This window comes from Typopeltis vanoorti, chromosome 4, assembly GCF_054136105.1.
Source record: "Typopeltis vanoorti isolate ZY-2024b chromosome 4, IOZ_Tvanoo_1.0, whole genome shotgun sequence".
NCBI lineage: Eukaryota > Metazoa > Arthropoda > Arachnida > Uropygi > Thelyphonidae > Typopeltis > Typopeltis vanoorti.
Genome location: NC_143552.1, coordinates 45,203,444 through 45,220,479, shown reverse-complemented (window position 1 = coordinate 45,220,479; position 17,036 = coordinate 45,203,444). Strand labels below are relative to the sequence as shown.

Below are 17,036 nucleotides of genomic sequence, written 5' to 3'. Positions count from 1 at the left end.
GTGCTTAGTTTTTGGTTTGAATTTAGTATACACGATGTTTCCATTCGTATTTTATCAGCCAAATTGGTGGGGAGGGATCTTAAACTTCTCTCAGTATGATAAACGATATCAAGTTTGTTCACTGACCTCGGAGCAATGGCGTAGTTCAAACCTTTCTTTAGCAGTGAGAGTTCACCTTGGGTGAGATTGTGGTTTGATTGGTTGATAACCAAGCTGTAGTCCGATGGTGGTTGGTTGCTCCTAACTTTGTTTGTGGGCGATTGGCTGCTCCTTATGATGTCGGTTTGTGATTGGCTGCTCCTTTCATTATGGCGTCCTGATGGTCTTGTGCTTTTCTGTTGTTGTAGGGCTTGAAATTTCATTACTAATTTTTCTTTGTTTTTCAGTAATAAGTGGTTGGCCGAGTCATCTGTGATCCTGTCTAAAATTTCCCAAATTAGAGGTCAGGCTAGGGAAAAGGATTAATTAACTACGTAGATTTAGTTTACTGGTATACAGAGCTAGAGCATGTAGCTTGGTTCCTTATACACTTGTATCCTTCCGATGATGACCTCGATACAGGGGTCGAAACGTCAAGTTTTATTTTATTAGTAATTAATAAAATAATCTGTTCAACACGTGTGTTTTTGTGTCCCTAAATTTATAAATATGAATGCTGATCACTAACCCTAAAAGAAAGTATTTCTTACTATATCAATCCATCCAAATCTTCATTCTCCTCTTGGCCTTTTCCTGTGTTCATAGCAAAAATCACTTTTCCTCTTCCTTTCTGTTTAAGTGACCATACCGTCTTGGATTAACTCTGCTCACACATTACTGAATGGTACATACATAGTTTATTCACAATATGATACAATGTGAAAAGGGAAAAGAGATTTATATTAAAAATTAAATATTGCAAATTATGGCCTTCCAATTCTCTCTATCTTGAGCTAACTGGTAGATGTCAGATGGAGTTTTGCAGTTCAGCCTACTGATAGTTTCACATATGTATTTCCAAAATTGTTTGCATGGTCTTCCTTTACTATGTTTGCCATCTTCTGGTTTGTACAGGATGACGCATTCCAAAAAGGGCAAGACTTCAGGATGTCTGAGTTGTAGTTTTTTTGACTATACTGACAAGTGGTTCTTGCTTAGCCAGATTTAGCAGAGCAGAGTGAGTGATGCAGTCCATCCAGGTGTATCCAAGAATCAGTCTGAGACATGTAGTTCCAGAGGAGTTAATTAGATCTGTAGTTTTATAGGTGCTTATTGTCCAGGTTAGAGAACCATGCAAGAAGATGGATCTATTGGTTGCATGGTATAGTCTTATTTTTGTCTTTAATGATACTAATGATGATTTCCATATGGAGCAGAGTTTGTTATGGAAGACTGGAGCCAGCTGTTTACATTTTCTGATATCATTTTCTGTACGAACCAAGGTATTGAAAGTCCTTTACTCTTTCTAAGGATTTATTGTTGATATGTAGTATAAAGTTTTCACAACCTATTGAGAATACTTTTAACTTTTGGATGTTGATCTGTAGACCAATAAGTTTAGCCTGTGCCTCTAGTAGACTGAGATGTTTTTGTGCATTTGTTGGTTCTGTATCAATAAGTATAACATTGTCAGCAAAGTTAAGATCAGTTATTTGCATGGTGTGGGTGGATGTTTTAATGTTAAAACCAAGATCTTCTGTGTTGATGGTCTGTAAGATGTAGTCCAAGCATATTAAAAACAAATAAGGTGCTACTACATCACCTTGCAGGACTCCTGTTGTCACTGGAAATGATTCAGATGTTTCTGTTTTAAAGATTACTGTAGCATTATAATCTTTATAAGGCACCTGTAATTGCTTATGAGTTTTGAGGGTAGACCATAGAAGCTGAGTATTTTAAACATTGCTTCTCTATTAATGGAGGCTTTTTTGAAGTCTATAAAGGTTAAAATGAGTGGTAAGTTTTTATCCTGTGAACCATCTGTGATTCTTCTGATGCAATGTATCTGTTCTATTGTACATCGTTTTTTTAGAAATCCAGCTTGGCTTTTCCTTAAAAGTGGTATTAAGTAGGGTTCTATTCTATTGAGTATCATCCTGTTGTAGATTTTTAACTGTGGTTGATAGCAAAGTAATACTTCTGTAGTTATCTATTCTATTAAGACTGCCCTTTTTGGGTATAGGGACAATAAGGCCTTATTTCCATTGTTGAGATATTATTCCAGTATTTAAAGCTTGATTCATTATGGCAAGGAGATTGGAGTATGTATTATACCCAGCATTTTTGAAAGCTTCTACTCTAATTCTGTCAATTCCTGGGGACTTTACTGCTTTGGTTTGATCTGTTGCTATTTTTAGTTCCTTTTCAGTGAAGTCTTCACATTTATTGGTAGAGTGGTGGTTAGATGCAGGTTTGCTAGCTGACTTGAATGTTGAGGATTATCAACATTCAGTAATTCTTGAAAGTAGTTTCTCCATTCTTTCATCAAGTTCGAATTTACTGATAGCTGTGTACCGTTTTTGTCATGTGTGACAATATTTCCACTTCTTTTTGTTTTATGGTGACAAATATAATTTATCATTTGAAAAGTGTTTCTAGTATCCCCAGTTTTATTATAATTTTCAAGTTCCTCGCAGTATTTATTTATTTGATTTTCTTTGTCTCTGGTCATTAGTTCAAAGTGTGATCGCCTTGCGGTACACCACTGGTTGCCTGCCTTCTCCTGGACTCAGCTCCTTCATAAACCACTCTTTGATATCTGTCAATCAACCACTCTCTAATCCAAATCACCAGCGTCATATCCATTTCCATTTGCTCTAATTTATGCAACCATATGCAATCCTGTCAAATGCCTTGCAAAGTCCAGAAGTATCACCGAGTAGCCATTTTCTTTATCCATCTCAGGTGTCAAGTTATTATTATTATATATAGAGTCGTCCCTCGACTTACATCTGTTCGAGTTACTTCCTTTTGAAGATACATCTGTGATCCCATAAGGGAATAAATAACATTTTCGGCTATACTTTCAAACAAGAACTTTACCTTATGCAAGTGAGCGTAAGGTAAAGCATGCATAGCGGCAACAGCGCTTTCAGTGTCAACCTCTCGGCATTCGGCACGTGCTTCAACAGTTCCTGTGTTGATTTTGTATTTGAGAAATGGGTTATTTGTGTATTTATCTTTAGTTATTTCATGATGTTTTGTGCAATATGGCCCCCTACATGCACAATCAAAAAAAGTGAAGTGAAGAATCGCAGAAAAAAGAGGCGAGCAATTGATCTTGAAACAAAGTTGCAAGTTATAAAGCAACATGAAGCTGGTAAACCTGTCAATGTGATCGCAAATGACTTCAGATGGTCTCATTCTACAGTGATGACCACTTTGAAAAATCAGGATAAAATCGTAGAGGCTGTGAAAGGATCTGCTTCCATTAAATCGATGATAGTGAAGAAGCAACGACAAGGTCCTATCAGTAATATGGAAAAGCTACTTGCATCATAGATAGAGGACCTGAACCAAAAGAGCATACCCCCTTAGCACTGTGACCATAACTGCTAAGGCACTAAGTCTCTTCAACATGTTGAAGGAGAAAGCAGAACCCAATTATGACTACGAATTCAATGCTTCCGGTTGGTTCATTAGACTCGAGCAGCGTTTTGCACTGCATAATGTGAAAATGTATAGGAATCTGCAAGTGCTGAGAAGGCTTCCAAGGAGTTTGTGGAAAAATTGGATAAAATTATTACGGAGGAGAATTATTTTCCACAGCAAATATTTAATATGGATGAGAGGTTCTTGTTTCAGAAAAAATGACTGAGTGGACAATTCATCCACAAAAAAAAAAAAAAAAAGCTAAAATCTATACCTAGTTTCAAAGCTCTTAATGCCCGTATTACGATTCTGTTACGGGTAATGTGGCTGGATATAAACTGAAACCATTTCTAATATGGCACAGTGAGAATCCACGAATCTTCAAAAACATTAGGTAGCATACTTCCAACTCATTTTCGGAGCAATAAGAAGTCGTGGATGCCTTAATCATCTGTTATGCGAGTGAAATAAAAAGCTATTGTGTGAAAGAAAATGTAGAATTTAAAATTTTATTCTAGATAATGCAGGTCATCTGTCCTATACGTCTTATAGCGGTGATCTTCACCAAGTTCAAGTCATGTTTCTTCCTCCAAACACTACTGCATTGATCCAGCTGATGGATCAGGGAGTTCTTGCAGCGTTTAAGGCTTATTATCTACGGAGAACTTTTTCACAAGCCATTTCTGCTACTGAAGGAAATGACCAGACTCTCATGCAATTCTGGAAACACATTCAATATTTATCATGCTATTAAAAATATTGCTGTGGCTTGGGACGAAGTAACCTCTCAATGTATGAGTGGCATATGGAAAAAGACATTAGAAAGGTTTGTGCATGATTTTGGAAGTTTGTAATAGTGGGTCTAACAAACAATCTGAATCTCGAAGTGAATGATGACGATAATTCAACTCATAGAAAGTTCCCCTGAAGAGTTGACAATGAAAAATTGGTCAAACTGACAACTGTTGCAGAAGAGGAAAAACGAGAAAAGGAAGAGGGAAAAGAGAAATAGGAAGATGTAGTTAAACAATTTGCAGTGAAGGGTCTTGCAGAAGTGTTTTCTGCAGTTAGCAATGTCCTTAAAATGGCCGAAGACATGGACCCCAATGTTGAACGCTACTTAATAATAGAAACGAAAGTACATGATGCGTTTGCTTGCTATGAACAAATTTATAATGAAAAGAAGAAGAGGAATAAGCAAAGCACATTGGACATTTTCATTTAAAAAATAAAAAAAAAAAAAAAGGCTACACCAGAAGAGCCACAGCCTGATCGTTCACACATGGAAGGAAATGAAGATGTGATTGTGGAGGAAGATTTGGATGATTGTTCTCCTGTTTTATAGTGGTAGTAGCACACAGTATAGTTTTATAATAAGGTTTAAAAATTAAAATTACAGTATACTTATTACTGTTAAGTCCCTAACCCCTATAACTCTGTTGATTTAATGTAGGGATGCACAGCCCGCGGGCTGCATGCGGCCCTCTGTTGATTTGCTGGTGGCCCACCTCACCGTGTATTATTTCAACTTTAACAAGTTACACGATAGGTAATTTTTAAAAATGGTACATGCGCAAAGCAAAGTAGCTGTGACGTCACGATTACCTGTCTACTTGCGATAATTGGTTAGTAATAATGTTAACAAATTTTGTAATTCGTCTATTTGTCATATGAGTATTTTGTTTTCATAGGTGCAATTGCTACTATTAATTATTACCCCTAGGAAACGGTAAAAAATAAATTCTACAATGGATAAAGCAGGGCCAAGTAGGAAACGCAAACTACAGGATGAAAAACGACAGGTTCAGGATAGCTGGACCGAAAAATATGTTTTTGTGCAGTCGTTTAATAATATCGTGTGCTTGATTTGCAAAAGTGCTGTAGCCATACCAAAAGAATGCAATATAAGGAGACACTATGAAAGTCTGCATTCTACATTTTCAAATCTACCCGAAGAACTACGTAAACAAAAGATTTCATTTTTGAAATGAGAATTGACAGGTCAGCAAGTGATGTTTACAAAACCTATTCAAGATTCGAAAATCACAACAGAAATAAGTTTTGAAATATCTCGCCTTATAGCAAAAAGGTGCCGACCATTTACAGATGGAGATTTCGTTAAAGATTGCCTTGAGATAGCTGCTAAAAAAATTTGTCCTGAATCAGCCAAAAATGTCGAGAAAATTCAGTTAAACAGGATGACTGTGCAAAGAAGAATTACTGCAATGTCGGAAAATGTAAAGGACCAATTAACATCTTATTCAAAGAAATTTGCCTATTTTTCATTAGCTATTGATGAATCAAATGACATTACTTCCACAGCCCAGTTGTTAATATTTGCACTTGAATAACGCAAGAGTTTGAGGTAAGTGAGGAGCTGATTGGAATGAGTTAATTGTCAGATCAAATGAAAGGTAATGACATGTTCACTGGGCTTTTGGAACAGTGTTCCAAAATTGATTTAGATCTCACAAAATTATCAGGTATCACGACTGACGGAGCTCCTTCCATGATAGGAGCTAATTCTGGATTGGTAACATTATTGAAAGCATTTGGGATGGCACAACGATGAGTTGATACAATTCCACTGTATAATCTGCCAGGAGAGCTTGTGCCCTAAGAAACTTGGATTTGAACATGTCATGAAAGTTGTGGTTTCAACGATTAATTTTATAAAATCTCGTGGCCTTAATCACCGACAATTTAAAAAGTTTCTTGAAGAAGTTGAAAGTGAATGTGGTGACTTAATTTTTTACACAGAAGTGAGGTGGCTGAGTCGTGGACAAACATTGGAGGGGTTCCTAAATTCATATGAATTTAGGAACCTATGAATTGATGAAATTGAAATCTTCTTGACTGAAAAAAACAAAACGTCCCTGACATAAAAAATCTGGATTGGTTACGTGACTTGGCCTTTCTGGTTGACATTACTAATCATTTAAGTACGTTAAATACGTGACTTCAGGGCAAAGATCAATTGGTTACTCAACTTTACGGCCACATTTTGTCTTTTCAGTGCCAGTTAAATCTATTTCAAATCCAGCTGAAGTCAGGGAATTACATCCATTTTCCTAATTATAAGAAAGTTTCTGAAAAGTTCAATGTCAACTTCAAAACTGTGTATGTTGAAAAGATTGATAACTTGATATCAGCCTTCAAGGATCGGTTTTCTGATTTTAAAAAAGTGAATCTGTTGCTAGATTTATTTAGCAATCCTTTTGCCATTTTGCCCGAAAATGCATCCGAATCAGCACAGCTTAAACTCATCGACATTCAAAACGATGAGAGCCTGCAAAATAAATTTAACGAAGGCAATTTATTAAACTTCTATCGTTGTGGCGATAAAAACAATTATAAATGGTTGCTAGATAATGCATTAAAATGTGCAAGCCTCTTTGGCTCAACATATATTTGTGAACAAACTTTTACAGTCATGAATATTAACAAATCGAAAAATAGGAACCGCTTAACTGATAAAAATTTAGAATCAATTTTGAGGTTGGCTACTACAAAACTCGAACCAAATATCAAAACAATTGTCAAATCAATGCAATGTCATGCATCAAATTAAATTCACTTACTTTTTATTACCTTTTTTGTAACAATTATGATAGGTATAAATAAAATAAACAATATATGGTAGATAACGTTCAAGTTTTTTTTTTTGGTGGCCCTCCCATAAGTAACAATGGAACTATGCAGCCCTTGGCCTTGACAAGTTTGTGCATCCCTGGTTTAATGTATCGACTTGCATCCTGTCCGATGGAATGGAACCCGGACGTAAGTCGAGGGATGATTGTATATATAATTAAGGAAATAACTAGGGCAAGATCTACCCTTCACAAAACCATATTGTCCTTTACAAAGTATATTCCTGTCCATTCAGTCCTGAATTCTGTCTCATACTAACTTGCCCAATGCTTAATCATGACCACTGAGATAATGATTGACCTTTTGCTACTTCTATGTTGGAGCCTTCTCTATGCATTTCCAATGCATAGAGTAGACTTTTTTGTCCTCTTTCCACTCCATTGGCACCTTTCCAGAACTGAGGTTTAAATTAAACAACTTGGTCATTGATGATGCTAATTTCCTTGCACATTCTCATAATATATGGACTAACATGCAGCCATGTTTGCATTAAGGTTCTGTAATACCCTAAGCACCTTCAATTCATCAACCTCTATGCTCCCATCCATCAACGTCATATATGGCAGTGCATTATTGCCACCTGGATTTTATGCCCTTGCAAAATGATCACTTATTAAACTGTTTGGTTTGCTTTGGTTATATTCCTTCTCAACTTTTCCTTTTTCTGCAATTCCTGCTTAATGATTCTGTTCATCAGTGTAATTCCTACCAGATTTATCCTCCTGACACTGAGTATACAGTGTAGTACTGCTTTCTTAAAACCCTTCTTGACCATCTCTCATGCACTGCCAAATTCTCTCCCCTCCAAATTCTTATGCCATGAGAGCTGCAAGCTGATTCCTCGAATTGTCATAATCATCTGCTTTATAATTCTGTAATAATTACTTATAATTGCTAGACATGCAAAAAATTCTGTATGTGTAGCAAGCAGAGGCAACATGGCTATGTTGGTCATTGCAAAGTTCTCTGATGCTATGACTAGATCTAGCACCCTGTAACCCTTGTCCATCTGGTACATGCTGTCTTGGGTAACTATCTCATAGCAGCTGTATAAATTTCATTTCCTTCTCTCCCTATGACCATTCCTCCTTCTAATCTATGTCCCATATTTGAAAATCCCTTATACTATACTTCATGACCTATAGCAGAAACCAGCTGTGTATTTCATCCTGTTGGACTAACTCACACCAGATAGCCTCAAATTGAACTGCTGTCTAAATTCTTGTCTTCCTGATGTACTGCTACTCTCTTTGGCTTCTTTTCTTCTGCAATCATGAGAAAAACCTCTGTTCTCATTCTGTCCTCTCTGAAAATACTGCATCCCTATGACTATATCATCCTCAGTCAACCAAGTCTTACTAATACCTGTAACCTACCCCTCCATGTAAGGAACCTGTTCATGTTGGAGTGACCTCCCAGCAGTGATACTAGCCCTTTTTTTCTCATACTTTTCTATGCATTTCTTCCTGTATTCTTTGCTCTACTTCTGAGTCTTATTTATTATCCTATCTTCCAGACCACCTCACTGCGATCCAGTGCCTTGCTGTCATGTTTGCCACGTGATGCAACCTGTGGACATTTGGAAATGGGGGATTTTGATAGTCTTACCCTACTCTGGCCTCTACTTCAGTACATCAGTGGTCCTGGGTGGCTTAATGTGGATCAGTCAGCTTGCATGCAAGGGTCAGTGGTGTTGCAGTAAGTCTCCTTTCCTTATATGGTCTGGGAACAGGACCAAGGCTGGTATGGCATTCCACTCTTGAGCACAGTCATTGCTTGCTGGTGACTAGGTATCCATGTGTAGCTTCATCTTGGGTGAGAAGCTCTGGTGCTAAATCAAAAAGCAAAAAACATCAAAGGCAGCAGTAAACATGCCAACCTTTTTTTTTTTTTAATATTACACTCAACTGAAGAATGTTCACTTGGAAAAATGTCACTCTTTTTCATCCAGAAGGGTTTGGAAGGATCTCCAAAATCAGTGAACAAGGGATTCTTATAGAAACAATAACAACACAGATTCAGTCTGAGCAACTCCTTTCTGCAACCTTTATCAGGGGAATAGCAATCACTGTTCCCCCACCACCACACACACACACACACATACAAAAAAAAAACAAAAAAAAACTTGGAACTATTCTTGAGGAGCAATATCAGAGTCGGACTGCCTTGATGTTCCAAATGAAGAGATTTGCTCTGACTTGAGAGATCAAGGAGCGACATCCATAAGAAGAATCCTCATATGTAGGGATGGTCATTTGGTTTCCATCAGAAGGTCATTCTTACTTTCAACACATTTAAACTACCAACATTAGTGAAAGCAGAAGCCCAGTTGAGATATTCTGCTTTACAATGTACATTCCAAACCCTTTATGCTGCTTTAAATGTCAGAAGTATAGTCATTCTCAGACTGCCTATGGTTCCAATATCTGTATTCAGTGTACAGTAAAGATCACAAGAACAAAGAAATGCCCCAATTCTGAGGGAGATCACCCAGCATAGCATACTCCCAAGCATTTCAAAAGTGGAAGGATGAAAAGATCCAAAAAATAAAAATTGAGTAGTGCATCCCATACCAGGAAGCAGAGGCAGTATACCACAAAAGTAGCAGCATCTTGTGGTTAAACCCTCCTATGAAGAGAAGGCAACTGTGAAGAAAATGTCGGTAAGAACCTTAACACATGTCGACCCCTCCCCCTTCTCACAATTACATATCTCTTTAGAGCATATCAGTGAGAAAAATCAATATTGCCTTACTCCTGAGAATATGGCAAAAATGGTTCCCTGAAATGAAAATCCACTAATTAAAAAAAATAACAAAAAATGCACCACAAAAAATTAAGATTACTTCCTGATTCATAATAATTAATTCATATATATTAATATAATTAATTCATAGATAATTAGTGGATAACATTGATATCTCTGGCTTCCCTGCAATAAGATGAAACAATTAATATACTTGGTACCTTTGAGGGAGGCCAGTTTGAAATCTTGGATATTTTTCCTGATGAAGAAGAAATGATAGATACTGGCCTTCCATAATTCTCCAAAAAGAAAAAAATCCAAGGCGAATTAAAACAACATCTCACAGCATCAGAAGCCAAATTACACCACCAAAAATAGATAATGGAAACATTTCTACAATGGAATGGAATGCCAGCCTGGTTGGCCAAGTGGATAGCATACCAACTCTCCAACCAACACGTTGTAGGTTTGAATCCCATGTTGGGCATGGATGTTTATAAAAGCCTGCTATAGACAAGCATGATAACTCTATGAGTTTAGATTAAAAATAAAAAAGTCATGGATTCCATCAATCAACTCTCTTGAAGAAGTATAAACTAATATGCTTTTGTTTGTAGGAAATATGCCTGAAGCTCAGTGACAAGCTGGCATTGCAAAATGTAACCACCATTTGTAAGGACAGGACAGGAGATGGACATGCCCACAGAGGAATTACCATCTTTATGGACAGCCACATTCCCTTCCAGCAAGTCCCACTTAAAAACTTAGAGGCCATTTCCATTCTGACTCTCAATCAGATCTCTTATAACAATATGCTACAGATATCTCTCAGGATGACTTTGATGTTATGTTACAGTTACCATCCCTTTTACTAATAGGGGATTTAAACAAGCATATGCTCTATGGGGTAGTGCCTGAACTAACATCAGAAGAACAGTCGTTAAACATATGCTTGACTACAATAATCTCTCCCTGTTGAAGATGAGAACAGCACCTTCTTCTATGTGCTTACCCAAACATTACTTTCCATTGACTTAATTGTCTGCTCACCTTCCCTCTTTCCACTGTTTAAGTGGGAAACTGGTGACAACTTATTTGGAAGTGATTAATTCCTCATGATATCTACTTTCTTTGCATAGACAGCCGTGTACTACGTCACAGATATCACGATGGAAAATTGAGCAATCTGAGTGGCTCACCTTTTCTTCTTTAGCAGAATTCGATTCTGTGATGATCAGGTCTCTTATCAACAATAGTATGAATTGTTGACCACAAGCTGCACAACAAAACTTCCTTAAACATTTAATTTCCACTTTCCTCTAAACTGTTATGGAATGCTGATTGCAACACAGCAGCCAAGAAAGCATGGATGGAAGCTTGGAGTATCTTCTACAGATACCCTCCCACATGGCACTAATGTTGTTATATTTGCTCTTCCTTAATATATTTTATTTATCTTATGTATTTAACCTCTCTACTTTAACTACAAGACTTACAAAATTTCCTTGACTCTAACATCTGTATCACTTCTTACGTGTTCATTCTATAAGGAAAGCAAATTCTATATCTCTGGCCGATTCCTAATTTTACTCACGTGCTTACCCTGACTGTTAAAGGTTATTCTTTGCTATAAGAAACGAGTCCTCTAATTTCTGTCTGGGGCCGTCTCCTCTTCAGATATTGACAGATTTATTTTTTAATGCTGTGCCAGCCAATATCTTAGAATAGAGGGGACTCTTATTCAGGGAGACTTTTCCAGAACTTTGGTGCACATAGGAGAATAAATTTAGTTCTTAAACTCATAAATCAAATGCTCTACTGTGGCTAAGTAAATTCTGGTTTGCAGTCGTAACCTCTATAACAACATGTTATATCTTTCTTTCAATTCCCCCCCCCCCCCCGCTATGGTTCAGATCTTATTCAGGGAGACTTTTCCAGAACTTTGGTGCACATAGGAGAATAAATTTAGTTCTTAAACTCATAAATCAAATGCTCTACTATGGCTAAGTAAATTCTGGTTTGCAGTCGTAACCTCTATAACAACATGTTATATCTTTCTTTCAATCCCCCCCCCCCCCCCCCGCTATGGTTCAGATTAATGAGTGGTAGTTTTGGTTCATATCACAGGCAAATCTCAGGTATAAAAGAAAAAACATATTTATTGGAATCTAAAGACATAATATACACTTAGACCAATTTCACTTTCAATTAGTTCAATGACATGCTAAATCAAACCTTTTTAAACTGATTAATACTCTAATACATGAACAATAAATCCTTCTCTTAAGTTAAAGACTAAACACACATAATATACACATTATACACTTCTAATCTATATTCTACCTACTATGTTTGTCTTGCATATTAAACTAGTCACAATCTTCTATAATCATTCCAAACAATTTGTCTTATGGACATTAGCCACTGCTAAATAATCACTTAAAGTTCTTAAATACTGTCCATACTTGATTAATACACAACAGTGATCTTTCCCTTTTTCCGACTGGGTAATTATACAACAAAATCTGTACTTTACCATTTCTTGGGGCAGGATCTCCAGGTCCGTCTGAACTGTCCTTCTTTGTTTGAATTACCTTGTCGATACTTCCATAAGCCTGCATCCACGTGGTGGGTCACTATGGTCATCAGATTAAGCTGTGCTCTGCATCTGGCATTTTTCCCTCGTCTATTCTCAATTCTCAATTATTTCTACTGCCAGTTCTGGTATACGTCCGCGATATTATTCCATCGGAACTTTCAGCGAAGGAGCGAAGACAGATATGCCGACATCTCACGCTTTCGTACTGGCGGAAATTTCGACATCGAAGGGAAAGGCGCACCCTCCAATATCGAACTATTGCCAAGGAACACCATCAGGAACCACCAGTCCATGAGAGAAGTCAAATCATCATCCAGCAAAACAGACGAAAAAAGCCCTGAGAAAGGGGTGCAAACCCCTTTTTTTCCCCTTCCTTCCCCCCCCTCTTACTAGCTGCGATAGTTCCCTCTTACTACTTTCTGCAATCTTTTCCTGCCTGCTACTTTCTTCGTCCGCGGCAACTTCGGTACATCACGAGATCATAGCAGCGTCTTCCGGGAAACAAACGTGCATTGCTTTCCGAGATTGCCAATGCCTCAGGCCCGCCTGTGACCTTTGGACTATTGTTTACATCTAATTTACCCATTCATTGTATACATGATACATTCATATAATACTAATTTATACACAAAGTTCTTTACATGGTCTTACAATTCTATTAAAGGAAGGTAATTCTATTTCCATTTACAGTTAGTACTTTATTTCTTCTGCTCGAGTACAAGTTTTTTCTCTCAGCTGATTTTTCTGACTTGTTAAATCCTGAATGAAGTGTTTCTTTAATAAAGTGCTTCATTCAGGATGTAACAATATGCTATAAGCTCTTGTACCTGTCATGTGTGGGATTAAAAAAAAAAAAAAAACTACAACAAAAAAAAAAAGCAATAGCAAAGAGGCAGAAGGTTACAAGTGGGGGTTCCACAGGGCTCAGTACTGGGACCTATATTGTTTAACCTTTATATCAATGACATTGTCCATGGATTGCAAGGGGATATTCAGTTGTTTGCAGATGATGCGAAGCTGGGAAGGGTTATTAGTAATAGTGCAGATGTGGTAGCCCTGCAAGAGGATTTGAATAAGCTAGATAGCTGGGCAAATGAATGGGGGGGTTGTCAGTTTAATACAGCACAGTGTAAGGTCTTGGGGATTTGGGACACATCGATGGGACGCTGCATACTCTATGGGAGGAGTTAAACTGGAGAAAGTAGGGGGAGACGAGATCTGGGGTTGATGATTGATAGAAGCCTGAAATTTAGGAGACATATTGCAAAGGTAGTGAAGGTAACACACAGGATTGTTGCAATAATGAGAAGGACACTGACCTGCAGTGATAAAATGGTTATTATTCCGTTGTATAAGACTGATCAGACCACACTTAGACTATTGGTCTCAGATCTGGTCCCCAGGATTTGAAGGGGATAAATTAACTGTGGAAAGGGTACAAAGGCGGATAACAAAGATGGTTTCAGGACTGTACAATGATAGTTATGAAGATCATCTGAGGGAATGTGGACTGCTGAGTTTGGTGGATAGAAGAAGGAGACGTGATATGATTGAGACTTTTAAACTGTTAAGAGGTGGTTACAGGGTTGGCACTGGGGATTTCTTTCGCTTGGTTGAACAGCATGAAGGAGTGATGACAAGGGGCCATCCCTGGAAGTTACGAAAGGAAACTGTGAGAAAGAGGGTGAGGTGTGGTTTCTTTGCATGGAGGGTGATTGAACCATGGAATGCATTGCCTGATGGAGTGGTGAGAGCGAGAACGGTCATTGTGTTTAAGGAGTGGTATGATAGACTTTGTGTTTTCTAGGAGAGACTTCCCTTGATGAGTCTTGATAGACTTGTGTTTCTTAGAAAGGACCTCCCATGATGAGTCTTTTGACTCCATGGAGGCCTGAATAATAATAAAAACCTCATTTGAAGTTTAGATGCCATGCTCTACAAACTGGCAAAACACTTCAAAGAATTACTTTGATGTTAAGAAACACACTGACAAGTACAGATAGTTTGCCTAGTTTCCTAAAGATGTGGAAATACTAGAGAGAATCCAGAGGTGACTAAAACAGTGACTGCGCGGAATGTTTCCTATGAGGAATAGATTGAAGATTTGTTATTACAATTAATTTCTAGCTGGAAAAGAGGTGAAGTTATGCAAGAATGTGGTTAACAATTGTGTGAGAACTAAATTTTTTGCTTGGAGGGTGTTGAATAAGCCTTGTCAGTTTGAAGGGAGCTATGATGGATATTATGCAAATAATGGTTGTGGACCTCTGGCTCCATAGAGGTTCCTGTATAATGATAGATTAAAATTGGGATAAGCTAGAGCTCATCCTAAAGAATGCTTTGGAATTAGGATACTATTGGCCAAAGTATTAAAAAACACACGCATCCAGTAGTCACAACATAATACCTCATTACTACCTTTTTTAAATGAGCTTAAAATTAGAGTATTCTGCTGTTTGTGAGCCATCAACTGCTGCTGCTCTTACTGCTATTGGTCACTTAGCAATTAAAACTACCTTACTGTTGCTTATACAATTCACTTTCATTTTCCCTATCATTCATCTTTTCTGTGATGCCATTGAAATAAAGATCTTCAGTAGCTCAGTGGGTATAGATGTAGCGCTTTGTTTGGAAAGACTGGGGTTTGATTCCCATCCATAATGTGAGTAACTTTTATCTGGTCTCTTTTGACTAAAGGTTGAGTTAGTTGATCTCATACAGAGGTAGAGGGTTTTTTCACCCAGAAACTCTGGTTTTTCGTCCCTCAGAACGGGAAGGCTCAACCAGTCCTAAGGGACAGATGAGGGTTGGGGGGGGGGGAATCCCTTATGAATAAATTAAAAATTGAAATAAAAAGAATTATTGCAATCTGATCATCTTATTCTGTTTTTATATTTGTGCACTTTAAATTTAATTTTCAAACGAGTGGTTATCAGTAAGTCAGGTACCATTTTATGACATCAGAATTTTAAATATTATATTAGTTTTTTACATTTTGTTTTCATCTTTTCTAGAGTCCTCCAATGTTGCTCCAATTTCATGTTAGAAAATTAGGCAGTTAATTCACAGCAGGTGCCTTGCTTCCCATCATAGATCATGAACTTCTTATGGGAAGGAAGTTAATGAAAATATTTTCACTGCAAATATTCTTATTATTATTTATATTGTAGTTTTCATATGTATATTATTTTAACTATTCATATATATATATTATTTTATTGTTAGTTTTATTGTATGTTGATGCTATGTAAATATCCAGGAAAACGAGTGTCCTCCAAAATCCTGAGAAAATTTTGAAATATTTTTGGTGTGAAGAATCTCTCACCATGTTTGTGTATATATGTACACAGTTATATATATATACATATATATATATATATTGTATATAACCATTCAGAATGAAATTGAGCTATTAAGAGATTTATAGTGTTGTGTAAAGAAATAAACAATTATTCTTCCTGAAAAAAAAAATTGTTGGTTATATAAACATTTTTAATGCATACTTATGATGTAACAATTTCATTGTTTTAAAGAATAATAATTTAATTTGATATGCAGTTATGGTCAAGGATTATATATAGTGATATAAGCAGATAAAAAACAAGAAAAGAAGAAAATTACTTAAAGAGAGTTGCAAGCAGAGTGCATTTTATTTCTAGTCTCCTTAACATATGCCTGTATGACTTAAAGCTTCAAGGCCTTATTACTAAATTACAACACCAAAGAATGATGAAAATGGCATTCATTGTGGCAAATGGCATTGAAGTTTTCAAGTCATCCATGGATTTATTTCAGAAAGAATACTTAACAATTGATGAGTGTCCAAATAAACTGAAATATTGTTTAATTATGAAGGACAATTAATGCAGTTATACAGTTACCTTTCAAGATACCTGCCTTTTAATTATAGTAATTCATACTATTTTCTTCTTGAAACTTGAAATTTCTGTTAAAGAAGAATAAAGCAGTCTTTTGGTTGCTTTTGCTTAGTCTAAAAATATGAATCTTGTGTATTTTTTCTTTGTTTTATTTATGTGATTAAACCTAATTAAAAATTATTAGGTTGTGCAGAGAATCCATGCATTCAGCAGGATTCAAATTCCCAACCTTTGCAATAATTCAGCAGCGGCTTTTAACTCACTTATCAAGGCAGGTGCCTCAGTAGCACACTTAGGAAATTACCATATACAGTATATTTAAAGAATTCTTTAGGCTTCACTAGATTTATTTTGGAGTATAACATCATCTGCTTAAAGTATAGAGCTATGATTTTGATGCTACTTTCATAATGTGATCTATATAAATAACAAATAAGATGAAGATAATACAGTAGTTCCCAGCTTTTCACTTTTTGCCATTCCACTCTTTCGCCCCTTCAAATATAACCATGATCTTTATACTCACCACATGGTTCACTCTTTTGCCATGTTTTGCCAACCTTTCTCATGCTTCTTCTCTCAATTGACTTACA

At 36.7% G+C, this 17,036-nt stretch overlaps 1 protein-coding gene across 5 annotated transcripts in view; it reads left to right on the top strand.

Annotated features, from left to right (window-relative positions):
- Window positions 1-16,567, top strand: part of LOC150107272 (polycomb group RING finger protein 1-like) — a 302,424-nt gene extending 285,857 nt beyond the window's left edge. For all 5 annotated transcript variants that reach the window (XM_090391122.1, XM_090391120.1, XM_090391119.1 and 2 more), the window contains one exon: window positions 15,580-16,567. In XM_090391122.1, coding sequence (XP_090247248.1) covers window positions 15,580-15,627 — 48 coding nt within the window. In that variant the 3' untranslated portion in view covers window positions 15,628-16,567. The remainder of the gene's footprint in view (window positions 1-15,579) is intronic.
- The last annotated feature ends 469 nt before the right edge of the window (window positions 16,568-17,036 follow it).